A 27,759-nucleotide genomic window follows, 5' to 3' on the forward strand; every position below is an offset into this window, starting at 1 on the left:
ACTATAATCATGTTTACAAGCATATTGTTTATACCTTGTAGCTATACTGTTGAAACAGTGAGTATTTGAATGTTTACGGATTGGTCCCATTCACTTCCATTGTTAGTGCCTCACTGAAAAACAGATTTTTGCTTTTTTTTAAAGAAAAGGAGGGATGAGTCTAAATACATTTTTATTGTTATTAACCACAAATGCTGTTGATTGAGCTTAACTTGTGTTGAACCCAGAATACTCCTTTAAAGGAAGAGTTCACCCAAAATTAAAAATGATCTCATGTTTTACTCACCCTCATGTTATACCAGATGTGTATGACTTTTTTTCTTCTGCAGAACACATATAAGATTTTTTGAAGAATATTTCAGTTCTGTAGGTGCATACTAACATTTTGAAGCTCCAAAATCCACATAAGGGCAAAAGAAAGTACTCCAGAAGACTCCAGTGGTTAAATTACAAGCAAAATGATAGTTGTGGGTGAGAAACAGATCAATATTTAAGTCCTTTTTTATTATAAATCCACCCTCCTGCTCAATCTCCACTTTAACTTTCACTTAGTCATTCTTCTCCTTGTATTTTTGGTGATTCACATTCTTCATGCATATCGTCCCCTCCTGGGCAGGGAGGAGACTTCATGATAAAAAAAAAAAAAAAAACATTTAAATCATATCATGTCTGAATACATGGATTTAACCACTGGATTATGGATTACTTTTATGCTGACTTTATGTAGATTTTGGCACCCGTTCACGTGCATTGTATGGAACCACAGAGCTGAAATATTCTGCAAAATATCTTAATTTGTTAATTTAGTTTTGCAGAAGAAAGAAAGTCATACACGTCTGGGATGGCATGAGGGAGAATAAAAGATGACAGAATTAAAATTTTGGGGTGAAATTTTCCTTTATGTGTTATAAAATAGTCCAATACATAAATGTAATGCATATTATAGATGACACAGATTATTAATATACAGGTAAGCTAATCTTTGAGGAGATATACCTACTGTATGTTGTGTGCATGATAGCATTTTTAGCAGTAATTCATAGTAAAAACTAATTAATTATTACAAATATGTGAAACATATAGGGTACTCTTATATGAATTTCTGAATTACAATTCTGCATCATGTTTCTTCCCTCTATTCAAATTCAGGAAGTGAATTAGAATTTAAAAGGCATTCTCAATTAAATTCTAATTTGGCACACAACACTAGTGTTATGAAAGACTAATAGTACTTTTGCTTCAGTCTCTCTATCATTGCAAGCTCAATACTGTATTATACAATCCTATCACGGAAATCAAACGATTTGCAATCTGCAGTATTTATTCTTCATTCAAATTAAAGGCTAAAACAGTCAACCGCTGAATGACAGTAACTGCTTTTCCCACATAATGTATATTCTTATTATTTTTTTATTTTATTTGAGCAGCACATGTATTCCATTGTGAAAAAGTAATCCAAGGCACAAACAGTTATTAGAGATAGTTCATTAAGGTTATCAGCTACATTAAGTAACATATGAGGTCATGTCAATGTCCCTGTGAAGAGAATGCAGACCTTTAACTTCAAATGCAGGAAAGATTTAGACCCTGTCTGAATACCAGTTAAAAACTGTGTTGTGCTTACTCACACGATAGAAAAGTGCAAACTACTTCAAATATGTAGAAGAATTATGAAAGTTTAATTCTTAAAATATAATAAATACTAATCTCACCAACCATGAGCAATTGTGGAATTACTATACTTTAAATGTATGTACTGTTCAGATAATTCATACAAGCAATCAATCACCAGGAACATGTTTAGGAGCAAAGCCCTGTGATAGTGAAAGAGCATCATGGCCATGGCAAAAACATCTAGTTGAAGCAGTTCATAACAAAAAAATATAACCATCTTCTATACAATGTTGTTGTTGTTTTTTTCTCAGAAAGGTGTCAAAATACTATTCAAGCGCAAAGACTCCTCCAGTCCAGTCCTGTAGTCAAACGTGTTGCAGAATCAGCTTCATGAAGAACCACTTGTGTCCAGAGGGCCACTTCTTCATGACAAGATGCCTAAAGAAAGCATTTGCCAACATTAATACAATATTTATTTGCAGACACTAGAGGTTGCGTCAGGTATTTGACTACTCAAACAGTTGATTCGTTCTGCCAATAGTCAACCCAAGGAGTCTGTGTTGACAATCATGGATGACGTGTCTTTTTGCAGTAGTAGTAAACAGGATAACTGCTAAATGGCAGAGATGTACTAAAAGTACTTAAAAGTGTTGAGTGTAACTTTTTCTATCTTAAAATACTTTCTCCTTTTCCATCTTAATATGCAGAGACAACTATAAGCATACAAAGGTTGACTCCCCCCAAAAGTGTCATCTCTGTGTCTCTGTGGTACTTTTTCTGTCTACTTTTTTTCTTACCTATTTCTGCCTATTTCTCAGCTCTTTTGGTCCATAAAATGCAAGTGAATGGGTGCCAAAATTTTGAAGCTCCAAATATCACACAAGCTAGCATAAAATAATTCAACGACTCCAGTGGTTGAATCAATAATGTCTCCAGAAGCAATTTGATAAGTGTGGGTGAGAAACAGATCAACATTTAAACTCATTTTTTACTATAAATTATATAGTAAAAATAATCAATCAAATGGAGTCAATCTCCATTTTAACTTTCACATTCTTCTTCTTGTGTTTTTGGTGATTCACATTCTCCATGCACATCACCCCCTACTGGTCAGTGAGAAGAATTTCTAGCTAAAATTGCCTTAAATATTGATCTGTTTCTCACCCACACCTATCATATCGCTTCAGAAGATATGGATTTAACCACTGGAGTCTTATGGATTATTTTATGCTGAGTGTCAAAATTTTGGCACCCATTCACTTGCATTGTATGGACCTACAGAGCAGAAATATTCTTCTAAAAATCTTTGTTTATGTTCTGCAGAAGAAAGAAAGTCATACACACCCTTGATGGCATGAGGGTGAGTAAATTATGAGGTCCATACAATGCAAGTGAATGGGTGCCAACATTTTGAAGCCCCAAAATCCACTTAAGGGCAACAAAAAAGTACTAATTTGGTGAACTATCCCTTTAAGCTGAATGACTAAGTCACCATTCATGTTCACTGAATGGAAAAAAGATGCAGTGAAACCAAGTGTGCCGCACAAGCCCTCAAAAGTGAAGCCAAAACGTCTCGATCGCCCCCCTGGTGACTGGTCCTAGTATAGGTCATAAACCCCGCCTCCCCATGTTATTCAACGGGACGTGAGACCAACTAAACAATTAAATTACACTTCACATATCTTTTTTCCCAAAGATAGTTTCTGTCATTTACTGTAGTTCCTATCACGTTGATGTAATTTCAAGTGTTTGTTTTCAAAATAAGTTAGTTATTTGATGCTATAAAAACGGCTTCAGTTCTCACCAATGGAAAAGAGCGAAGGGGCGTCGTTCATCTTTTTTACAGTCTATGAGTGAAACTGGATGGTGAATGATGCTAATATTCTTTTGTGTTACATGGAAGACAGAAAGCAGTACAGATTTGGACCAAATAAGGGTGAATAAATGATGATAGAACTTTTTATTTTTAGATGAACAATTTTTTTTTTTTAGCAAAGGTGAAGTTTGTAAAGAATTCATTAATTGCATTAAATGTATTACCAAACATTATTAAATAATGCTTAACAGATAATTTTTTTAATGTGCATTAATTTCAAATAGTTTGAAATGTCATGACACTTTGATTCGGTCACACAGTGTTCATGTTATTGTGTACTGTACTGTAAGTACTGAATAATACTAATGGACTATGTGCACTTTATTTCATTATTTTGTAGAGCTGCTTGTTACTCTAACTGTTATTAATTTAGTAAAAAGCAACATGTGAAACAAGACCAATGTCATTTAAGGTGTTGCTATCTGTTTATATTTAAATGTACACAAATAACTTATATTTTAAGCATTTGCAATAATATCAATTAATAACTCCTTAATTAAAGTTGTTATAAAGTGTTCCACTATCAGAAGTGTTTACTATTTCCTGGCCCTATTTAGAGTAGACATTAATCACCACCTGATCCTGCGTGGAGAGATGACCCCTGTCGCTGTAATGGTAATATATCGAGCCACTCTCGCACCTCCTTGGAGGCGTTGGCATGCTGCACGTCACTTTCACCTCTTCCATTTGGTATGGAAACATACAGGATGCTGATGACAGATCCTTGCTTTTTGATCTTTGGTCCGCTTTCTACTATGAGGTGTCCCGATACACAGAGACCAGATATGCTTGCTTCCAAATCCCAACATTATCAAAGAGCAAAGCGGCACCTTGTCTCAGAGTGCATGTCCAGCTCTTCATCCACCACATCATTCGTGACAGCCCATGAGACCGAGCTCCTGATGTTGTAACTCTCACCCACACAAGGGCATAGATTTGGCTTGATCATGGGTTACCTCAACCCCATCCCCCTTGGAATCTACGCCACTGCACCCACACATAGTGTCATTAATGCAATAAAAAGTTGAAGTAGCATGATAGTGTTTAGATTCCCCAACGCTGCACCCCTATGTTATCAAACAGGATTGATTTCCTAACTAAAGATACAACGTTATGTGGAAGTAGGTGACCACAAATTTGGTAAGTTCAAAACAGATCGATTGATCTATCTATCTATCTGTCTGTCTGTCTGTCTATCTATCATCTCACTGTCTGTCTGTCTATCATCTATCTGCCTGTTGGTCCTATCTATCTATCTATCTATCTATCTATCTATCTATCTATCTATCTATCTATCTATCTATCTATCTATCTATCTATCTATCTATCTATCTATCTATCATCTGTCTGTCTGTCTATCTATCATCTCACTGTCTGTCTGTCTATCTATCATCTCACTGTCTGTCTGTCTATCATCTGTCTGCCTGTTGGTCCTATCCATCCATCCATCCATCCATCCATCCATCCATCCATCCATCCATCCATCCATCCATCCATCCTCTGTCTGCCTGCCTGCCTGCCTGCCAGTCAATCAATCAATCAGTCTATCTATCTATCTATCTTTTATTGTTTTGTTGATATGGATTTCAATGATAAAGTGTCATATGTGGCAGAATTATTAAGATAGTTTATTGGCCAAGGTTGGGATGGCATTTTCAAAAAGCAAGCTCAAAGTAATTTGACAGGTCTTTACAGTCACATACCTAAACATTTGACATTACAATAACAATTTTTCATAACTAACAGGTGCCGGAAAGTGTCAGATACATCGACACGTTAATGCAGAGAAATACATGTTAAATAAATAAAATCTCTGATTGAAAAGAGACTAAAATAATAGTCAATACACTCTTTTTTACATTTGGAAAATGATACAAGCTGGTAAATCTCAGAAATGATGAACAACATAACATGACATACAGTGAATTTTATTGTATGTGTGTATATGTGTTTATCTGCACACATGTGAGTAGGTAAAACACTGAGTTTGAGATCTCAATCAGTATTGTTTCACTTGGTGCTTTTGCTTGAGTCTGGACCTAAATTGGTTTCCCCCTCCCCTTCCTCCTCTGGTATCCGTAATTGATGCACAAGCGCTACCCACAGCTGTTAAACAATATGGCCAGGGAACATGATTTTAAAGATTTCAAAATTGAAGAACAATAATAAAAAAAATCTAATAAAATATTACTTATCCTTTTTGTTTTGTTTCATTGCCAAAAGCTTGGTACCTGTCTTCTGTGCATCCATTCATAATTCAGATGTACAGAATGCAGAGAAAGTTTCAGCAGAGACAAACATTATTAAGAGGTGTAACCGTCCCACAAAATATACATAACAAAAACACACTGCTTGAGCATTGAGCTCAAACTCTACAGTAGTAGAGCCAATGTTTTTGCCCAATATTTTTGCAGACTCAATTACAGTTCCTTAGACTGAAGTTCAGGAACAGTTTTCACAACAAACAGATACTAGAGACAAATAAAGAAGGTCATGAGTCTGCACCAAAAAGTCTAGCAAGTCCTACCGTCACTTCTCTTTGTTACACTTGTCTGTCTTTTTCAGTCCATAGTCTTATCACTCCATGCCAGTGATTTCCTCTTGGCCATCTCCATCCAGGATGGCTGGCTACTGTCAAGCCCAGACTGCAGAGGAGGTGATGATGAAGGTGATGAAGATGGTGGCACTGATTTCTTCTGCCATTTATCCTCTCTTTCTGCCGACCTCATTTGAACACTGGAAACTGGCGCTCCTATGAGAAATATGAACTCCGAATTTCAGCAAATACTCAACATTCTAGCTGTCATGTGAAACACATGTTGTATCATGTTGAGTACAGTATACTAACTTGGGTCTAATCCTGTGTCTGTTCCAGTGACCCTTGAGATATGTCTGAGAGGAACAGTTGACTGGGGTGTGGTTCGGGAGTCTGTTGTAGCTTTCTGCTCACCTGCCTGTAGAAATCAGTAATTGCAAGATGGAAATCTGAAACAATTCCACTAAAAACAAAATCCACACCCTCGCACTAGAATTATGAGTATCCTTATCAGAGTCCTTCTTTAAACTATGAATATACTGTCAAATTTGTACTTTAAAAATTCAAGATCAAAGCTTTCATCCTAAGACAAAAATATTTTGTTCAAAATGAGCACAGTTTGCACTCTAGTGACATCATGTGGTCTTGGGCTTCTGTGCCTCTCACTTCAAGCACTCATCACTTAAAGGAATATTTCACCCAAAAAATTTAATTCTCTCATTATTCACTTACCCTGATGCCATCCCAGATATGTATGACTGTCTTTCATCAGCAGAAGACAAATAAAGATTTTTAGAAAAATGTTGAAGCTCAGGGTCTTTATTATCCAAGTAGACAGGTGACATCGGGCTGCTGGCTGATTGACAGTCCAAAAGGCATATTTCAGCATCATAAAAGTAATCCACATGACTCCAGTCAATTAATTAATGTCTTCTGAAGCAAACCAATAGGTTTGTGTAAGAAACAAATCGATAATTAAAATGTTTTTAACTTTAAATTGTTGCTTCCGCCCAGCGCTGTATTTCTGTTTGAAATTAACCAACTCTCTTATGACGCTCGTTCCTCTGTTGTATACAAAGTGTGCACTTCCGACTTGTCACCGATGCATTGACTGATGGCAGGAAAAGATTTTAAAGTTAAAGTTTAAATGATCTATTTGTTTCTTACACCAACCTATCGATTTGCTCCAGAAGACATTAAATGATTGACTGGAGTCGTGTGGATTAATTTAATGCTGCCTAAATATGCCTTTTGGACCGTCAAATAGCCAGCACCTGATGGCATTCGTTTACTTGCATTATAAAGACCTACAGAGCTTCAACATTTAAAAATCTTACTTTGTGTTCTGCTGAAGAAAGACACATCTGGGATGGCATCAGGGTAAGTGAATAATGAGATAATTTTCATTTTGGGGTGAACTATTCCTTTAAAAGGGACAATTTACCCAAAAATGAAAATTCTGACACCATTAGCCTCTTGTTTTTACAAATCCGTATGACTTTCTCTCTTCTCTGGAACACAAATGGAGATGTTAGGCAGAATGTTAGGGACTGACAGCCTCAAACACCATGCACTTTCACTGTAAGGGAAAAACGAGCATCGTTTTGGCGTGATATGAGGATGAGTTAACAACAACAGAATTTTCAGTTTTTGGTAAACTAACTCCCTTATCTCTGTGAGACATTTAATGGGATAGTTCACCCAAAAATGAAAGTTCTCTCATTTTTTACTCACCCTCATAATTTCCCAGGTGTGTATGACTTACTTTCTTCACTAGAACACATTTAAAGAAAATAGAAAATAGAAATATTTAAGTACTTTTTAAACTCTAAATCATGCTTCTGGTCAGCAGCGGTACACACAAGTGACGTAATTACGTTGGCATGTTCACACGAGAACTGATTCACCCGGAAAGGTAGCGCTGTTTACAAGTGAGGAGGAATGCTGTACAGTAGCTTGTTTTTCTTTACTCACAATGGTGTGTTTGTGTGCTTATACTGGATGTGTCAACCGAGTGGAGAATGTGAGATTATGTCTGTATCATGGTAACGTGAATACATCACACGAGAGGCCGCTTGAAATCCACCCTCAATGGAAGCGATGATTTAGAGTTAAAAAGTACTTAAATATTGACATTTTACAGTCGTATGGATAATGTTTATGCTGACTGTCAGTGATTTTTGGAGCTTCAAAAAGATCACCATCCACTAGCATTTTAATTTACCTACTGAGCTGAGATATTATTCTATCTTTCTTCAAATGTGCTCTGGTGAAGGAAGAAAGTCATACACACCTGGGATATCATGAGGGTGAATATATAATGAGCGAATTTTCATTTTTGGGTGAACTATATCTTTAAATTGATTAATTTAGCAGATTCTTTCATCCAAAGCGATTTACAAATGTGGAATACTACAAAGTATGTTATCATAAAAACAGTAACATGAGAAGTCCTGCAATACAAATTTCAAGAACTGCTGAGAAATGTACAAAATTACGAACTAGTACAGAGATATAGGTGAGACACTGAAACAACAGAAAATAAAACACTAAGCTAATCAGATTTTTTCATAAGCAGAAGAAAAGAATAACTTATCCATATTGTACATACAATATTGTAAAAGCCAATTATGAATGACTTATGTTGTGATATTTGATTTGCATCCACTTTATTGCATTACGATAATTGCCCTAACTTGCAGTGTCCTGATTTTCTGGAGACAGATTTAATTGATAATTCTTGTGTTTAAAAATGCACGTCAATATTTGGAGATGTAATAAAAGGAATAATAATACTTTGGTTGCTGCAGTTGTTTGGTTCTCCCAGCGCTGCACCAGTGCGGTCTTGTTTCCTAATCCTGCTGCCCACGTTGGTCTTCCATCCCCTAGCCCGTTCCCCTTATCCTGTGGCTCAGACACCCTGTCATCTTTCCCTGAGATTACCCCGTCATTCTGAGGTTGATCCTGTGAGACAGTATTTGCAGACTGTTGGGGAAACAGGTGGGATGTTAACTTGGGGCTTGATGATAGATGTGGGTAAGCTAGCAGAGGTGTTGGACTTGTAGATTGTACAGGGGTTTTTGGTGTTTGAACCGGTCCTGTTCGCAGTGATGACGACTGTTGGATGGGTGGAGTTGGTGGTGTCCATAGTGTTGATGATAGCTGTTTAACTGTGTTTGCAGTGAGAGTGGTGGATTGTTTGTTCGATGTGCATGTAACTGTTGACTGAGCTGTTTTTGTAGTTGAATTACAAATTTGGGTTTTTGATTGAAACATAAGTTCTCTGGTACTGTCAATTTGTGACTGACTGGTGGCTGTCTGAGTTGGATTTGTACATATTGTTGAAGGTTGGTTTGTAGATGTTCTAGTGTGGGCTGGCAAAGGTGGAAACTGAGTAGCAGGTTGTGTAGATCTTCCAGAGGGCTGTAAAGATGGCACTGTAGTCACCTCTGTTTGTTTCATAGAAGGCTGTGTTGCTATCTGCTGGCTTATAATATTTTGTGTGATTATTGCATTGGCTTGTGTAGTGGATGTTTGAGTTTGTGGTGTTGTTGTGTCCAAGGTTGTTGGTCGCATTGTTGTTTGTAAGCCAGGGAACTCGGGCAATCTACTGGTAAAGAGCTGTTGTAGACTTCTGGTCTTCTCTCTAGCCATCTCCATCCAGGACACCTCAGAGGCTGTAGATGTTGGTGTGTTTTCCTTAGAGGACACAGCTGTATTCTCTTTTGGAGGCAAATCTATAATTTCTTTAGGGAGTGAAGGGACAATCTTAGTGGCCTTGCTGGGTGAAGGTGATGATTGAGGAGGTTCTGAAACTACATAAGAATCAAAACACTTTTAATATAGTGCAAGACTTGCAAGGTGATACATTTTGTTTGCATTACATTGCCAACTACAATAACAAGCTTATTCAAGTGTGATACGAGTCCTAAAGAGCATGCAAGACAGCAAGTAGACCGAAAGTGTCCACAAAATGACATGGTTGCTTTGGTAGCAATTGCATTTTTCATCTCACATTTACATGACAATTACATAAAAATTACAAGAGTGTGGCAACACTTTTGCAAAACTAAATTGCATGGTTCATAACATGTATTGTGACAGTTCCAATGTGAATTGTCCACTGAGTGGTGCTAAAAGCAAGTTAAATGTTCTCCTCAACAGACAAGGTTTTTAAGGATAATGCTCTATCGAGTTTTAAATCAACAAAACTGACCTCCCTATACCCTAAACCCCAAAAATTTCATGTGGTTCTGTATTTCAGTGCGTGCTCAAAAGAGAAACAGTGATTGGTCAGTAGCAAACTTCCGAAGAGAGCGTGATTGGTCATGTGAGGTGAAAATGTACTAGGAAAGTGCTTGTGATTTGGTCTAACATCCGTAAACAAAGCCTATAGTGAAAATTAAGAGTAATTTGCAACTTTACCTGGCTGACACCTTCTGTTTGCTAGCTCACTAATATCACAGACGAGTATGCTTAATTAATCGTGAGAATCAGAAATCGTGATCGCAATTAAAATACGATTAATTGTGCAGCCATATGTATTTGTCAGTGGCGATTTCTCAGGGCCAGCAAAGCCTTCTCTGCTGGCCTAACATGCCAAATAAATACATATTTTTCAATCTTTCTTTCTCAATCACCTTTTTGCCTATGTATTTTTAATTGCTTTCTACTCTTAATTAATCTACAAACAAATAGAGAAAATTAAAAGTTTATCCAGTCAGAAATTATTGCTTGAAGCTTACAAGGAAAGTGAGACAACCGTTTCACAAATCGCATGCCCGAAGCGGCACTTGAGTTTGAGAATTACTTCAGAATCCCTCAACAGTGCAAATTAATGAGCAACTAAATTCAGATTATCATATTCATCAGCCAATCAGATTGATTTATTTGTTCTTGGTGGGTGTGATCTATAGGATATGTCCCGGGCGAGGCCTTCTAGCTGGCCTTGAGTGACACAATCACACGATGATGTACGTAATTCAAGAGCGAAAAGCGTAAGATCAAGCTGTCTGACCAGTCGACTGTCATCACTGCTGGTATTACCGTTGAGAAAAACATTTACATTTATGCATCTGGCAGACGCTTTTATCCAAAGCAACCTGGAGTTAAGTGCCTTGCTCAAAGACACAGTGGTGGTGTCTGTGGGGATCGAACCGACAACCTTCTGCTTACCAGTTATGTGCTTTAGACCACTACGCCACCACCACTCGAAAGAGATCCTTATGGATTTAAAAACACAAGATGTTCTGCATGACTGTGTGATTGCTTAATTTATTAAAAAGGAAAGGAGGGCTGATTTTCACTTCAAGTAAATTGGTAAGTTCTTTTTGCTTTGTTATAGCAACAACGTATCATGCTTTGAAAAGTAGTGCTGTGTTCCATTCAACTCGGAAAGTCGGATTTTACAACTTGTACAACCTACTAGGAAAAATGAAATGAAATACATCTTGAAGTCAGAATTTCAACTTGTAGGCTCAAGCAGAAATTCTCAACTCCAATTTCGATGAGATGCAGGGGCATGATGTCACACAAAACATTATAATCTCTTTTGAAAATCATACACCTGAAGCACAAATGCTAGTGCTGCAGCATTGTTTATCAGTTGGGTTGCTAGGAGACATCTCTAATGAAAGTCAAAGCGCTGTTAAGCTAACGGGAGCAGCAAATGGAATGCATTTATGTTCAGAGATTGGAGATATCAAGCAGAATTATCTCACATCCAACATGAATGGAACGCAGTATAACCATCTACCTTAAAGAAACAAAATATTATTAGATCAATTTTTCCAGGTATTATAGACCTCCTTGGTAGATTCATATGAAAAATTATGATTTTTGAATGTCTGTTCGGGAGACGTTCATTTCACAAACAGTCACGCTGCAGTTCAATTTAGGCTTTCTTAGCATTAATTGGCATTTCAAGTTCTGGCTTTCGTGCATGGGCGTGTTTTTAAAAGGTTTTACTAATTATCTGCGACATAATGTATGATGCCCAAAGGCATAGGGTGTCGTATTCATTGTTAAACTGTTTTTCTTAATGGCATGAATCACACTGAAGACCTAGACTGTAAATGCGTGGCCCGCCACTGGTATTTGTGAATAAAATCACATGACACATATAATGTGCAAAAATGTTTTAATCATGCCACTCCTATACTGTAGTGTTTTGCTGTTCACTGCTCTAAAATTAACTAATGATTAATGGGGAACAGAGAAGGGAAAGGTTTTATTGGTTTGGTGGTTCAGGAAAGTCCTTTGTCACTTTAAAAAGTAGAGGTATGGCTTAAAATTGCATATCATAAAACAATTGTCTATACGTCTAAGTGGATGTATTTCTGGGGGATCTGTGGATGATAAGGGAATACTACAATAAGAAAACTGATACACACACACACACACACACACACACACACACACACACAAGCACACACAAAGGAGGTAATAAGAGACGCTCCAATCTAGGGCACAACACCCCTTATGCGCATCCCGAGCTCAGTGAAGTGCTTAAGTGTAAACAGAGTGCTTCAAAAGTGCATAAATGTAAGATTATTGTGGGTGCGCAACATGTAGTTCACAGCATTAAACAGTTTTTTCTTCTGCATCAGTTTATTAAAGCAATCCATTGTCATTCAGGCACCCCAACACAAAGAATCGTAAACAGACTCTAAATACTGTCCACAACACCTTACAAGTAGGCCTAAACCTTTGGACAATGAATAATAATGGGAGCATTGCACACAGCAGACAATTTAAAGTCTGATCATGACTAAAATGTACATTTATTGTTGAATGTGGGTAATTTGTACAGAAAGCCTTGCCCTTTTTGGATGTTTTAGTGAGAAAGGTGGATAATACGCTACATACTGAAATTTTTCGTAAGGAAACGGACCGCAACTCTTTGTTGCACTACCAGAGTTTTCATCCCCCCTCTCTTAAGCGTAGTCTGCCTTATAGTCAAGCATTGAGAGTAAGACGTATTTGTAATGATGATGAGAGTTTTGAACGACAAGCGGGGGAACTATGTCAAAGATTTCTTGATAGGGGTTATGCATACAATTTAGTGAGTGATTGTTTAGAGCGTACGCGGAGTACCCAACGGGTAGACTTGATGACCAAACGTACTAATCAGAACAATTTTAATAACACAGCAGTTACGTTTGTATCCACTTATGGTCAGATCTCTAACAGTTTAAAGAGTATTGTGCATCGCCATTGGCACATTTTAAGCAGTGATCCGGTTATAGGACACAGTTTTCAAGTGCTGCCACGAAGCTGCTATAAACGAGCACCTAACCTTCGAGATCGGTTAGTGCGGTCCCACCTCCCTGCACCTATTCAGTTGCCTTTTCCCTTCAAAATTCCACATGGAAATTTTAGATGTCTGAACTGTGCAGCATGCAACTTTATGCTCACAGCTAATTCATTTACACATACAAACAGGCAGGATATATAAAGTAAAGGGCAGAATTACATGCGTATCTACTTTTATTGTGTATTTATTGACGTGTCCGTGTGGGTTACTCTATGTGGGCAAAACGAAGCGAGAACTTAAAACCCGTATTTTTGAGCATAAATGTGCTATTAGGAAGAATGATGAAAAATCAGCAGTTGCAAAGAACTTCAATTCTGCGGGCCATGCTGTCAATACGCTCAAATTTATGGGCTTAGAATGTGTTGATCAGGCTCCAAGAGGGGGAGACCGTGAGAACCGCCTCTTACAACAAGAAGCTTGGTATATCTTTAACTTAAACACATGTATCCCGTGTGGGATGAATGATGATCTATCATTAAGTTGTTTCTTATAATTGGAACAATTGTATTAATTTTTTAAAATATTTTTGCAAATGTATAACAGCCTCATCTGTGTACTGTTGATATTATTGGTCTGATCATTATCCTATATTATAGGCTGGTGTTAATATGGGTGTGGTAATGGGTGTGGTTATATAAGACTGGGTACATTGTGATTTTGTTGCACACTGAAGAAGGCACAAGCCGAAACGCGTCTGTGCAAAATAAACTATATATGCATAGTGCAGATACTTTTTCCATTTTAATTTGTACAGAAGCAATGCTTTAAATAATGAGGACGATTTAAGCCGCACATTTTTCAGTTTACTCAGTGATAGCACTGGGGTGGCCAGATATCCTGTTTTTCCCAGGACAGTCCCGTATTGAAATACTTTTCCCTTATAATCGTGGTTTGTTCCGTATTTCACCTCTCCTAATATTTCTCAATTGCCTATGTGGCTTTCTCAGTCATTTGAGTATTCTAATCAAAGGTAGCCATGGATACAGCTTGTAAAATCAATAAAATCACACAGTGTTATTTGAGGTACATGATTGGATTAAACAATCTAATCACAATCCCATATCAATAGACATCCAGTTAGTGAATTGATTGAAGAGTCCGTTTGAAAGAGCACACAGATGAAATTGCGGCTGGAAAAATGTTAGTGGAAAAATGTAAATGCATTTAATGAGGATCTTCAAAAAGTTTTTACAATTCTAAAAAGAAGCAGAGCCTAGTAAAGTGAGTTGTGAGATTTGGGGAGTTCGCTTTTCCATCGCCAATGGAGGCTGCACCGACATTGTGCAGCATGTTCATACAAAAAAGCATGTGGATGCTGCTAACAAAGCATGTGGGTGCATGCAAGTGAAGGACTTTTTGCTCATCATTCTGTTGTGCACAGCCATAGTTATCGTTGGTCTGACTGCACTGCGAAATTGATCAAGAAACTGTATGATCCAAAAAAATTTTCTGCCCGCACCAAATCTGAAGCTGTCATATGCAACGTAATCACTTTTGTGCAGCTGGACAATCAGAAATTACTGCAGCTTGGCAACACACGTTTCCTCTCTCTTGGTCCAGCTCTTGAAAGAATACTACACATTTTCAATAGTCTGTGTGCGTACTGTCTTTCTGAAGAGAAATGCTCAAAATTTCTAAGAGACATTTTCAGCGTTCCTTTCACTAAACTTTGGATTGGCTTCACACTCAAGCAAACAGCCACTTTTAACCGTGCACTGGAGAAAGTAGAGCAAGACCACATATAAGCCACAGAATTGGCTTTGGACATTCATCACCTGAGAAAAGCCTTGCAGGCCAGGCTGGAGGAATCATTCATACCCTCTGGCATTAAAAAGCATTTGGATGCCCTGGCTGAAGCTGGTGACATGAAAGCAGATGATTTCTTTTGTGCAGTGATAAACTTTTATTCAGCATTGGTGGATTACCTCCAAAATTGGACCGCTCACTGGAGAACACAGAAAAACATGAGTGGGCCCTACTGAGAGACATCCCAGAGGGGAAAGACATTAAGAAGACATTCTACTCCAGAATCCCCACTCTCAGTTTGACCAACAAAACCATGCTCTTTGATGAGGGGGCTTGTGCAAAAAACATTGTCACTCGTCGCATCAGTGAGTGGAATATGAACAAGACGGCCATGTCTGAGAGTTCCATGTTTTTCGTTAGTTGGAGAGCAAGACCATCTACTTCGGAGTCTTAGCCAAGGTCGTGGAGTTTGTTTTATGCATGCCTGGTACATCTGCATCTGTGGAGCGTGTGTTCTCATTAATGAACGAAGCATGGACACCAGATAAATCTCGACTAATAGTAACAGTCATGAAAGCAATGCTTTTCGCACGTCTTAATTTTGTACTGGACTGCTCTGCATTTTACAATAAGCTCTTTAAAGACAAGCGCACACTAAGACAAACTGCTGCCAGCGAATCGTACAAGGTGACAACAGTTTCAGATGCGGATTCACCCTCTAATGTGCATTGATCTGCACCTTGGTAAGGATACGCCAATTTAATTTTGGCTGGGAGGGGGCTGTCCTGTTTTCCACAAGCAGGAATCTGGTCACTCTAGATAACGCGCAAACGCTGTCAGCACGCTTAAACATTACAAAAAGTGGCATCTTTAGTTCATCAATTTAAAATCACCACAGCTAAAAATATTAAATTTACTAGTTTGTTGATGACTAGTGGAGTCTAGGAATTCGGTCTGCATAATTTACATCTGTCGTCTTCAGTCAGTATTTTAAATGCTGCCAAACAGCCAATTTAAGATGCTTTTTTTAATGGATATGAATCTGGTAGATCGAATCCCTCTGTTATATTTTGGAATTTGTGTGTTTAAGCTTCAGTTTCACGTGAATTGTTTGCGACACCTGACCATTAAAGAACCCTGCGGCCACCGTCTGTAACCATAGCAACAGCTCCAGTACTCACACAGAGTTTTCCCATTTAGGCCTGCAAAATCGTACAAAATTTTTTTTTTCTGGTTTTAACGGTGGATTCTAAATTCTTATGGTTAAATTAACTGTGATATTTTTAATCACAGTTAATCGTAAAACTGCATTATCCAGTCATCCCTAATTCGATGCATACTCATAAATATTTATACACTGTATCATACCAAACATTCAGAAAAAATAATTAATGAAGAATTATTAATGTTTCATAAAAAATTTACCTTTTCACAAATTTAAAATTCTTACCTGTTCATCTGAAACACCTGTCTGGTTTCCTCACCATGATACAACTGATAATTTCTATGGACGCTTTTTAACATCTTCACTGATTCCACAAATGACTCATGTGATATACCTTATGTTTTCTAAATTCATACGAAAGTTTTTGGTTCGTAACAGGCCTACAGATCGAAATTGCACATTGTCAGCCACTGACTGTGTCTTGTGATTTTTATTCCTGCAGGGGGTGCTTGACCCTTCAAAACCGAATCCTCCATTCATCCGCAATTAAATCTAAGAATGCTTTATATCCATTTGACATTTTACACTGGTGTGGCAGGGCGGAGGGCGGGGCCGGGTGGTGGTCCCTTATCAGGCTAATCAACCCTGTGAGAGGGATAAAGTCCGACTGCGGTGGATGGTGCGGGAGAGAGAGATAGTTTACGGGCATGTATGTCATGTGTGTGTTTGTGTCTTTTGTTTAAGTTTCTCATTAAATTATTATTTTTGCCCATCTATATCCCTTTAAAACTGGTTAGTTATTTTTAATAAAAACTGATAATTGCAAGAATTCATACCTGTGAATAAAAATCCACCTCAACATTATCTATAAAAGCATTTTTTTAAATAATCAGGTAATAATAAACGACTGTGAGTTCTTGCATCCTGGCAAGCGCTGAGAAAAGTAACAGGTACCACGTGTGACACCGTCACCTATTTGGGCGATACCAACTTGGAGGGGGGACTTCAGTTTTTGTCTCAATACGACACTCACTGCCACAAAATTGCAAGGTATCTCATACGAAATTATTTTAAGAGTTGATAAAAATATAGAAACAAGGACAGATGCATGATTGGGGGGCAAATCACCCCTTCATAGCACTGAAGGGACATGTGCCCCCCGTCTCCCCCAATTCTATGCCAGTGGTTAAATATTTGGACCAAACAGGTTTCTGAAAGCTTTGATTCAGAAAAGCACAGGCTGTTTCCTGGTGTGACCTGGAACATTATTCACGTGGGAATGCTGTTCACACTGTCATAATTCTTCGCAAACTAGATAGAGCAGAGGACTGATATCTTTAGGCACCATGGAAAGCCACAAAAAGAAACTCACCGGGCTGTCTATGGAAGTAGCCACCTCTCTCTTGGTCTCTACTGACACTCTTTGGTGGGGAACTGGAGGAAACTACAGAGGTTGAGGTGAAGTGCTCTTTGTTTTGTGGAGGAGGGTTTTTGAGTTTTGTATCAACTCTGATATAGCCCTTGCTAGTGTGCTGGTTCTCAGGTTCCTTGCAGCTGGTTGAATCAGACTGTGAGGCCAGAGGTTTTACCCTGTCCTTTTGTGCCTTGTCAGACCGGAACCTTAACGAAAGAGAAGTGTAGCGCAGCTTTACTCCAAAAGCATTAGTAGCTTCTCTCTCTTTCCCATCCTCAACATCTGTCACATCCTCACCTGCCTCTTCTGCCTCCTCCACTTCCTCCTGTACCTCTACCTCCATAGCCTCAACCCCAATCTCCTGCATCTCATTGTCCTGACTCTCCTCCACATCCCTGGCCTGGGAATTTACTGGTAGATTGGTAAACGTTATTGGTATCGCTGGATTGGGGGCTGCTATTTCTTCTGTCTTTGATTCTGGTGGGATGTCAGCACATTGTTCTTGTCTTCTTTTCTCAGCTTGTGGAATAATTTGGCACTGCATCTTCAAATTTAAAGGAGGTTTGGCAGGAGATGGAGGTTCTTTTGTCTGTCCAGCTTGCCCAACTACTCCAGTGAAGCTTGCAGTCCTTGGCCGCTCACGATTCTTGTCTGAAGAGACAGTAAAGTGGAATGATCCAGACACCGATCTCTGCTGCTTAGTGGACTTTGTCTGAGAGTGATCTTCCTGACCAACAGCCAACACTGTGGTGACAGGCTGAAGGGTCTTGGACTCATGCTTTTCATCTATGGAAGGTGCATTTCTCATCAAAGATGATGGTCTCAGACTCACTCCACAAATCACGTTGTCTGAAGATTGAGTAGAAGCCAGGTACTGGTCTTTTGATTGGCACTTTTCTACATTTACTGCATTCTGAACACCACAATTGCTCAATGAGTCTATCTTGTTTTGTATTACTGCATAAAACTTATCATCTTGCATAACATTTGGTTCTTGTATGGTAGTCACACTTGGTCTTACAGTTGGGTTTACAGTTGACACCAGGTTACTTTGGTTGTTCTTTAGTAGTTTGGAGCTATTAAGTACCTCACTCGCCTTTTGATCGATTGGCACCAATGGGATTGGGGGTTTGGCTGCCTGGGCTTGATCTGATTTTGGAAAGCATTTACTTTCTTTTTTAGACTCTTGGCCTGTTGTGGATGCAAGTGACGCAATAGGAGTTAGCTCTTTTAGGTTAAGGCTCTGAGGAGATGTGGACAGGATGCTTATCTCATTATCATTTTCAGTTTGTTTACTATCTCCAGTACTCTGTAGAGACATTACAGGTGAAACAGGAAGGGTGCTCTTGATGTGAGAAGTAGTGAGCCTCTCTCCTGGGCGTAACACTTGAGAGGAATATGAGCGAGCACGGATCTCTTTAACAAGAGGCAGCCCTTTGTCTTCCACCCTCTCTGTCAATGAACATTCCAGCTTGTTCAAACTATCAGAACGTGGTCTGCTTTCAGTCTGGAAGCACAAGGAGAGAGAGCTCATAAGGAAAAAATGATAGTTGTAAAATGTCAAATGAATATTTTGAATGAAGATGTTTCACATGCCATTTTAAAGGCATGTTTGAGGTTCATTATGTTAAGCTCAAATGACAGCATTTGTTGCATTATTTCGATTCCCACAAAAAAGCAATTAAACTCATCCCTTGTTTATTAAACAAATGTGTGTGTGTGTGTGGGGTGGGCTGGGTGGGAAATGGTTACAGTATAGCACTTATAATCCAGTGAATGGGGTCAGTCCAAAAGTATTGTCAAAATATATAAACATTATTCAGTACATGCTTACATGATTTTAGTGTAATAAAATCACTCACAGGGTATTATGTCGCCATGACAAAGAAAAATTCATTTTTAATACAAATTTACACAGATAATAGAAGCAATGTTATCACATTATAATCATGTTAACCAATATAATGATATGTTTTGTGGTTATAGATTTGAAACAGTGCATATTTTAATGTTTATGGAGTTTCACTTCCATTTTAAGTGCGTTTACAGCTGAAATTTATGCTTTTTTTTTTAAATAAATAAACCAGGGATAATTCGGAAATATTTTCTGCATTAACCAACACTGATTTAGTCTAACTTGCATTGAACCTAGATCATTCCTTTATTTCAATATCAATAAACTGCAAGAATTAAAGGAAATGTCCACCCAAAAATTAACATTCTGGAATATTAAGTCATATGTACCATCTTTATGTTGTATTTTTGTTCTTTTTTGGATTGTGACAAATATGTTTACTTTGAACTGTTGTTGTATGGATAAGAACAGCATATAGATGATTTAAAATGTCCATTTTCAGCATACAGCATACATGGAATGACTTGAGGGTGAGTAAATAATGCTAGAATTTTAATTAAGGGGTGAACTATTTCTGAAACTAATACATTAATTTAAAGACTTGGCACTGCAAAGCATGTTTTCTAAAAGCAATACTAATGCATAACGGGTTTAGAAGGAGGCTGTAAAAAATACTCACTGAAGTGATCAAACGCTTCTTGGTACTGGCCCTTTGGTTCTTAGGTTTGATTGACATTCGGTGATGAGCAGCAGAGTTGTCCAGGAGTGAAGTGAATTGGGGCGGAGCATTAAAGTCCACAACTGAGCTTGTGGAAAATCGGGAGAGGGGAGCAGGTGATGGGCTAACGGGCCGAGGGGAGAGGGGCCAGGAAGAGTCCTGGAAAAAGACATTACACCACATGTTAGACAAAGAAATCTATTGAAAGTATAATGTCAAGTATAAGGAAGTGTTACACTCAAACAAGACTTGTATAACTTCAGATGCGTAGAGACAAAAAATTGTATCCAAAATCTACACAATATGCTGTACGCACACTGAATGACAAACAAAATTTGTTTTACTTGCATAGTGAAAAAGTGCAGTGTAAGTTAAAAACCGACCAGCGAGCAAATGTTTCAGCCCATAGCTTTCTTCAGTGCTCCAGTGTTTTTTATAGATCATTTAGTGTGCGAACAGCATCTCTTGTGGATTTTAGGTATAATGTCAACACATAGGTGAAGTGCTGAGAAAAATTACTGGAAATTACAGCAGGTTACCTGTTCTTCCTCCTCACTTCCTGTTCCAGCTAAACTCAAGGTGCTATGGTTCTTGGGAGGGATGGGAAACTGCAAGCATAATGACATGGAGGTTTGCATCATATTTAGAGTGAAAAGCCATACTCATTCAGCAAACATGCAACCATTACCAATACATACTCCACATACATTCAAGTCATAATAATAATGATTTAGAAGAACTAGCAGGCTCTGTACAGGATACTGCAGTATATTACAGTATACGCACCTTCTTTGATATGCTCTTGGATCCTTCACCACAAAGCATTTCAGGGGGACTACGAGGAAGGCCATCATCCTCTGAACTTCCGGCAAAGTCTTCAGGACGTTTCATGGGCAACAGCAGGGGAGGAGGACATAAATGCATCTTCTGCTGCTGGAGTTTCATCTATTCAACAACAACAATGAAAAGGAGTTTCAACTGTTTGATCTGAATAAGAACAATCTGAAATATTCTGCAACATTCTCTGAAGCATGAGATCAAGGAATGCATTATACTCACTGTAGACTTGAACAAGAATGAGTTTCAGAACAAATGTTTCTGTGTCCTGTGTGTACGTTTCTGTGGTTAATTGTACCCACCTGCAGAGCTCGAATTTTGCCATGAATGTTCTCTTGAGACAGAACTCTTGGTGGCTCAAGGTCTGTATGACTGTGCTCTGCCAGGAAAATACTGTCGTGTGAAAATGTGCGGGATCCTATCGTGCCTTGGGAGAACCTAAGAAGAAAAGTAGTTAAAATTGAATGGGCAAGTAGAAGTCATGCAGGGGTTTAAATGTTTTATCACAAAGCTTTAATTTTACATTTGCAAGTTGATTCTTGTTATAGTGATATAATTAAAAAAAACAGCAGGAATGCCAGTAGACCAGACAATAGAAAAAGAGAGAGGATGTGACACTTACTGATCATCCTCTGAGCCTTCAACACCCAATGTGATGTCACTCTCAGACTGACTCTGCTTCAAACCACTATCATCCTCTTTCCTCCTTATCTTCCCAAACAGCCGTGACTTGAAAGACTTTAACCTAGACTTGTTCTTTCCTAAACACCAGACACATCATGCCTTTGGATTATATTATACTGTAGTATATTCAATGGCGCCAAAAAGTATTTAGACACTGAACCCACAATTAAAATGTAAGAATTCATCTGAATGACATCTGTTAACTAATGAAGTTAAACCATTTCCAATTAATACACTTTTCTTTGCCATTCCTACAATTAATTGGTCTCAAGGTCATTATAATGGATGATTGAAGTCAGATTCCCTCATGTTCACACAGGTGCCAAAAGATGTAGTTATTTATTGTTGTATCATGAACACCAAAACAAAGCTAAAATGTTTTACTTGAAAAGCATGCTTATGCAATCTTTGCAATAAATGCCACTCTGTTTCATATTTTGTTATCTAATGCAATTAATTCATTTTAAGTGTCCAAATACTTTAATGCTTTTGTTTTTGATAGTGGATTAGAAGAAACTCATTTCTGATATTATAATTTATTTATTTATTTTTAGATATAATATTATTGCTTTAGACTTAATGCACAGTCCCTATATTAATGGCAACATTGTGCCTAATAGAAAGAATCCTGACCTGTTAAATCATTACTGTCTCCTCCCTCTGAGTTTCCCGAAGCTTCCAGAGCATTCATCTTCACCGCTATAGCTGTTAATGAGGACATTTACACATTTAGTAATAAGAAATTATATCAGGGGAGGTTTGGACAACAGTTCAACCATAAATGAAATAATCTGATTGACAGAAAAGGTTCTAATCTCAGACAATTGCACATTATAGTTTACCAACAAAACTAGTTGTAAATAGTTGTTAAACTGCAAACTGTTAAAATAAGTTACAGAGAAAATGTGTTGTTCTTCACCTCAAACAGGGGGAGGGTCATTTACTGACATGCTAAATACTTGAGGAAAAGTGTTGCTAAATTATCTCTGATTGCTTTATGTATTCACCTTTATCTGATAAGAGAAAGGCTTTTTTCAAGCCACCAGAGACCAAAGGTAATTACATTTACCATGTGATTAGGCTTGTGTACGTTTATACTACCATGTAAGGAAATGGATTCAGCATAATTACAATTTTGCATGTTCTGTTACTTTAGAACAAAACTAATTAAATACAAATTAGTAGCAGTATTCTGTAATGAAACTGTTATGTGCTTAATTCTTCCAGCCCTTTAACTGGGGAACAATATCAATGTATTCAAACATGGGGCACCTTGTTCTTATTTCGGACAAGTGTCACCCTTCTTTCTACCTTATGAGTTTCTGCATTATATTATACATTTTATAGGTTTGTTGCCATCACTTATCACTGAGCATGTCTTGATAACACTGACATTTACTAATGGAAAAACACACATGCAAAGTCCACCAAGTCCCTCCCTTTTTTAATACCTCTGCTGGTCTATTTGTGTGGCTCCACTGCACTCATTTTTACCCATGAAACATATTTATATATATTCTTTAAAAATAAATAATAACAATGTCCTTATAATATGAAGTGCAATGTCACCTCAAAACGTTTGTCAAGAAGGCTACCTAGTACAGACCACATGAAGTATGAAAATAATCTGTGGGTTTGATGACAGTGCATAGAGATCACTGAAAGATTTCATTGAGCACTAATCTTACAACTACAGATTAATCACAAAGTTCCGGCACAGACTAAAAGAACAAGCGCTGAAATGTTGCCATGACACACAAATTCAACAAACAAAAATGGTGGCAGAGAAAAATAATGAATACATTTTCTAAATTTAGAAATAAATAAATAAAACTAACCCTATTAAAAGCATTAATACTTATTCAGTATCTTATAAAATAATGAAATTATTTCTTATGCGAAATGAGATACTAGAATTACCCTGTAGAACAAAGAAATTCAAATAATATGAGCAGGAATGATAACGTGCTTACTTTGTCTGTGAAAATCCTCTTTCCTCTTTTCTGTATTGCCTGATTTATCTGTTTACTTCCTTTAAAATTACATGCGTATCCTTACATCAAAATAAATGTGGCAGCTCTGTCCCAGTCTCAAACATTTTCAGACAGATATAGGGGCTGGAAGGCAAATTGGAGAAAGATCAAAATCAGGAGATGGCACTGGTGAAATAGAGAGGGAGGAAAAGGGAAAAGGCAAAGCAGGCATCGACAAAGAACCACACTGATGAGATTGACGTTTGGCAGTAAGGAGTTGGACATGCACTCTGCCGAACTCAGTTAAATTCCCAACACTTGCTTTTACCACACACTTAAGCTCCTTATAAAATACTAAACAGCTTTTGAAGCACAGAGACATAAAGGGAACAGTGTGCTGGTGGTTGAATGAGAGCTGATGAAGCCATCAGCCAAAATAACACACCACCCAGAGTGCATTTACAGTATGTTAATAGAAAGAGAGAGAGACAGGGAGCACAAGGAATCTATTTAGTCAAAAATTAACATAAACTGGGTCATGCAAGCTGCAGACATAGCAAAATTAAATTCATTTTTGTTGGTCTTGTGTTTGTGAATAATTTCTTAATGTGAGCACCATTCAGATAAAGACTGTTGAAAATATCACTGTTAAGGTAAACAAACACCTGACATCTGCATTATCATGCATTTGCATTGACAGACATGGGTGCAATTCAGTTTTTCATGCAAATTATCGAATTGCTGTCACACTCTACTGAAAGTTAGGTTAGCTTGAGAGAAAAGTGGATGATTCGATTTATAGCACTAGCTTAGAGTCTAAATTAGGCTGATGGTCTGCCTAGTACTGGTGTTACGGGAACCAGCAGGCAAGTGAAAGCTGTGCGGTATGAGTAATCCTCACTCCCCTGGCTTCAAGAGGTGCACTAGCATCTTACGCTAGAGGCTGTAGCCTTTAGCCTCCACGTTAGTGTGCCTGCCTCCCATGCCGGCTGATTCCGATTCGCATCCCGCTCTGAGCGGGCCGAGCAGGACTGAATACAGTGGTGCCTTGACCCGGATGGGTGTGAGGTTTAGAGGGGTGAGTGAAACGGGAGCCCGCTGATACGTGAGAGCTGTGTGGTATGTGTAAACTTCACTCCCCTGGCCTCAAGAGGTGCACTAGTGACAGTAGACACTACTGACAATAGAGGCTGCAGCCTTTAGCCTCCTCATTAGAATGCCCGCCTCATTCCGCTCAGAGAGGGCCAAGCAGGACCGTAGCCTACACACTGGCGTGCAACAATGCTGACTGTGATGCTAAAATCACAAGGATCACTTGGTTTAGAATTGAAAGGTTAGGTGACATGTTGGCATTAAATCTGACTTGGGTATTTTCTGCACATCTAGGATCACCAAACAGAATTGCAAAAATAATGATTGTATTCAAGCAGGTTTCCTGTACACTACCATGTCCATTGGTCAGCCAAACAGATAGTCTTGCCTCAGAACTCACACTATTGGTTGAGCCTATGCCAATGTGTCAGACTGGTTCAAATGCTCAAACAAATAATGCAAAGTTTTGAAAGCGCCATGAGCCTCAGATTTTACTACTTTCAGAGAAACCTACAAATGGCTTATAGTTAGAGTTGTATCGGGATATTAAGCTGGGATAGGAGGATGTATTCTAACATCAGACAAAATTGCTCAGTTCAGCTTTAAGCAGATGATGTACTTTCCTTCCAACTGCGAATACTGTGTAGACAATGGCAGGAGCTTTTAGCTCCCTCTTCATTACTATAAGTAACTGTGAAAGTAGGCTACAGCCTATTTGTAATGTTTAAAAGGTGAGATAAACCAGTGACAGACTGATTAAATAAAAAGTAGTTGGCCCTTTGTACACATTCATTCAGACAATTTAATCTTCCTTTCATTGACCCTTTGACCCTACAAATGTTACTCATTTCGTCAATCATTAATTTAACTACGCATTATCTCTGATGATGGAACATTTTGTAACCAGCACTCTGAAGCACAAAGCAGCTTTGCCCCAGATACAGAGCATAAATCTGTGTCAGGATCCAGAGTTGGCCACAAATCCCTCTCGTTTACTCCTGGACAAAAGTCAGCTCGACATCTGGGTGACTTTCAGCTAGCCTACATTAATGCTTCTGGTCTTCAAATCGAATCCATGCTTTAATTTAACATTTTCATATTCAGATGGGAATTTAAAGAGGAAGCAAAATTCATATGCACATACTTTATGTGTCATTTAATGTAACATATTATAAAAAAGTTTGCCATGGAACATTTTACTAATGCTGATGCAATGATACCCTCAGGTTATATTCGGACAAGGAAATACAGTATTTTTGCCATTTATCTGATGAATTGTTTCAAAAAGATCATATAGGCTATTTTATAACCCACATGCATTTATGTCATAATCTGATCTGATTTTCTATTAAACTTTAATTATCTTAATCAGTCACAATTTGTAAATGTTTAGCTACACTTTAAATTCCAGTGCTCATGTTACGTTGTAATTGCATGCAAGTAGGCCTACATAGCAATTACACATTGTTACTATTATCAATGTGATAAATATTTGAAGTTACATGAAATATCTGCAATGTAAAGTGTCACTCATTTTAATTGACAACATTTTACACATGATCCCATAATAATAGTCATCACCACCCATCAGGAGGAATCACACAAAAGTTTCAAGAACATGTCTTGGTCATCTATCACCCAAAAATAATATTAAAAGGAGGTAATATTTGACATAAAGGAAATGAAGCCAATTTTAGCACATTTAAGGTTTTGCATTATTGTCAAGATAATTACATAGCCTTCCGCCACACCCCCCCCACCCTATCCTCATTACTGTAAAAATAAAGATATAATAATCGGAATAAAATAACATTGTATTGCAGTAATGCCTTTCTATTATGCTGTAAAATTTTACTGTAAAATTACCATTTTAATAAAGAAGAGAAACAAAACTCAAAAGTAATTTGGGTGGAAATGTGCTTAATTGTAATGAAAATAATGTCAGAATTACATTATAACATAATTGTTTCAAAATTAGGCTTCAGATTCTTTAGGCATATTATATCTTTCTCTTTTTTGTCTTTTATGTTGGGGTGAAATGTGAACTGTGCGTGTTTTCATGAGATTCACCCATCATCATCATCATCATCATCATCATCATCATCAAAAATAGTAGCACTATGTTCCCTTGAGAGATGATTAATGTGTTATTTAGAGTCACGCTCTATATTTTTTATGAACAGAGATGAGGAGCGCATATCGAGATTAAGGGCGATTATAGACAGATTTAATCCCCTCCTGCAGGGAATTCACCCGTGTTTCAGTGTAGGCTAAATGTTTTCTATTAATACAGTTATATAATAATAATTATTATTATAATAAGAAAATATGTGAAAGACACAATATATCTATTTTTTTTTTTTTTTTGCAAAAATCAATGAAAATGTTTTTGCGCAAGAGTTACAGTTATTCAAATCAACATGGTTTCTTTTACTACACCCAATTTCCGTTCATAAACACACAGGATTTTATGGTCTGAATGCCCCATGTCCAAGTTCAATGGCTCATATAAAAAATTACCTCATAAACATAGATATTTATAAAAAGCATTAAATGAAAGTTATCGGTTGATAAAAATAGTGTAGCCTACATGTGATATTAGCACACATGCCTAATTATATATATATATAACGTTTATATACACATATATATTTAAATAAATAATATGAATAAATCTTACGCTGTCCAATATAAAAGATCTAAAATCAAAAACAATACGGCAACTAACATTATGAATGTCCAGAAACTGGTAGAAATGTGTCGTAATATACTCACATTCTGATGTAGTTAACTGAGAAAGTAAAGTTCTCTCCCTATTAATGTGATGTCTGACAGACACTTGCTTTTTAACTGAGGCGGTGAAGCAAAACACCGTCGTGTGATCCGTGACGTTGAGCGCAATTTGTAACATACCGCAAATCACCCCATTTTAAA

The 27,759-nt window shown here is 37.7% G+C and overlaps 1 protein-coding gene across 3 annotated transcripts; it reads right to left on the reverse strand.

The window, feature by feature from the left end:
- Nucleotides 1-1,438: 1,438 nt before the first annotated feature.
- LOC127658503 (proteoglycan 4-like) lies at nucleotides 1,439-27,658 on the reverse strand. Of its 3 annotated transcripts, XM_052147808.1 has the most exons (13): nucleotides 27,601-27,658; nucleotides 23,734-23,877; nucleotides 22,394-22,465; nucleotides 21,699-21,837; nucleotides 21,379-21,514; nucleotides 21,026-21,184; nucleotides 20,779-20,847; nucleotides 20,201-20,398; nucleotides 17,625-19,173; nucleotides 8,823-9,841; nucleotides 6,339-6,444; nucleotides 6,018-6,242; nucleotides 1,439-2,052 (listed from the first exon to the last, which is right to left on the reverse strand). In XM_052147808.1, the coding sequence occupies exons 3-12, from the start codon at nucleotides 22,449-22,451 to the stop codon at nucleotides 6,052-6,054; spliced, it is 3,624 nt and encodes a 1,207-aa protein (XP_052003768.1). In that variant the 5' UTR covers nucleotides 22,452-22,465; nucleotides 23,734-23,877; nucleotides 27,601-27,658; the 3' UTR covers nucleotides 1,439-2,052; nucleotides 6,018-6,051. The 3 variants fall into 3 exon arrangements, with proteins under 3 accessions (XP_052003768.1, XP_052003767.1, XP_052003769.1); XM_052147807.1 differs by lacking the exon at nucleotides 1,439-2,052 and having other exon boundaries at nucleotides 5,077-6,242; XM_052147809.1 differs by lacking the exons at nucleotides 1,439-2,052; nucleotides 23,734-23,877 and having other exon boundaries at nucleotides 5,077-6,242; nucleotides 27,601-27,630.
- Between the last annotated feature and the right edge of the window lie 101 nt (nucleotides 27,659-27,759).

This window comes from Xyrauchen texanus, chromosome 18 (assembly GCF_025860055.1).
Source record: "Xyrauchen texanus isolate HMW12.3.18 chromosome 18, RBS_HiC_50CHRs, whole genome shotgun sequence".
Taxonomy (NCBI): Eukaryota; Metazoa; Chordata; class Actinopteri; order Cypriniformes; family Catostomidae; genus Xyrauchen; species Xyrauchen texanus.

Coding starts and splice junctions, on each gene's coding strand:
- LOC127658503 (XM_052147808.1), bottom strand. CDS start 22,451: ATGAATGCTCTGGAAGCTTCGGGAAACTCAGAGGGAGGAGACAGTAAT. Junction 20,399..20,778: donor GAAGTGAGGAGGAAGAACAG/GTAACCTGCTGT, acceptor GTCTTTTTCCAG/GACTCTTCCTGGCCCCTCTC. Junction 6,445..8,822: donor AAACAACTGCAGCAACCAAA/GTATTATTATTC, acceptor TGATTTCTACAG/GCAGGTGAGCAGAAAGCTAC.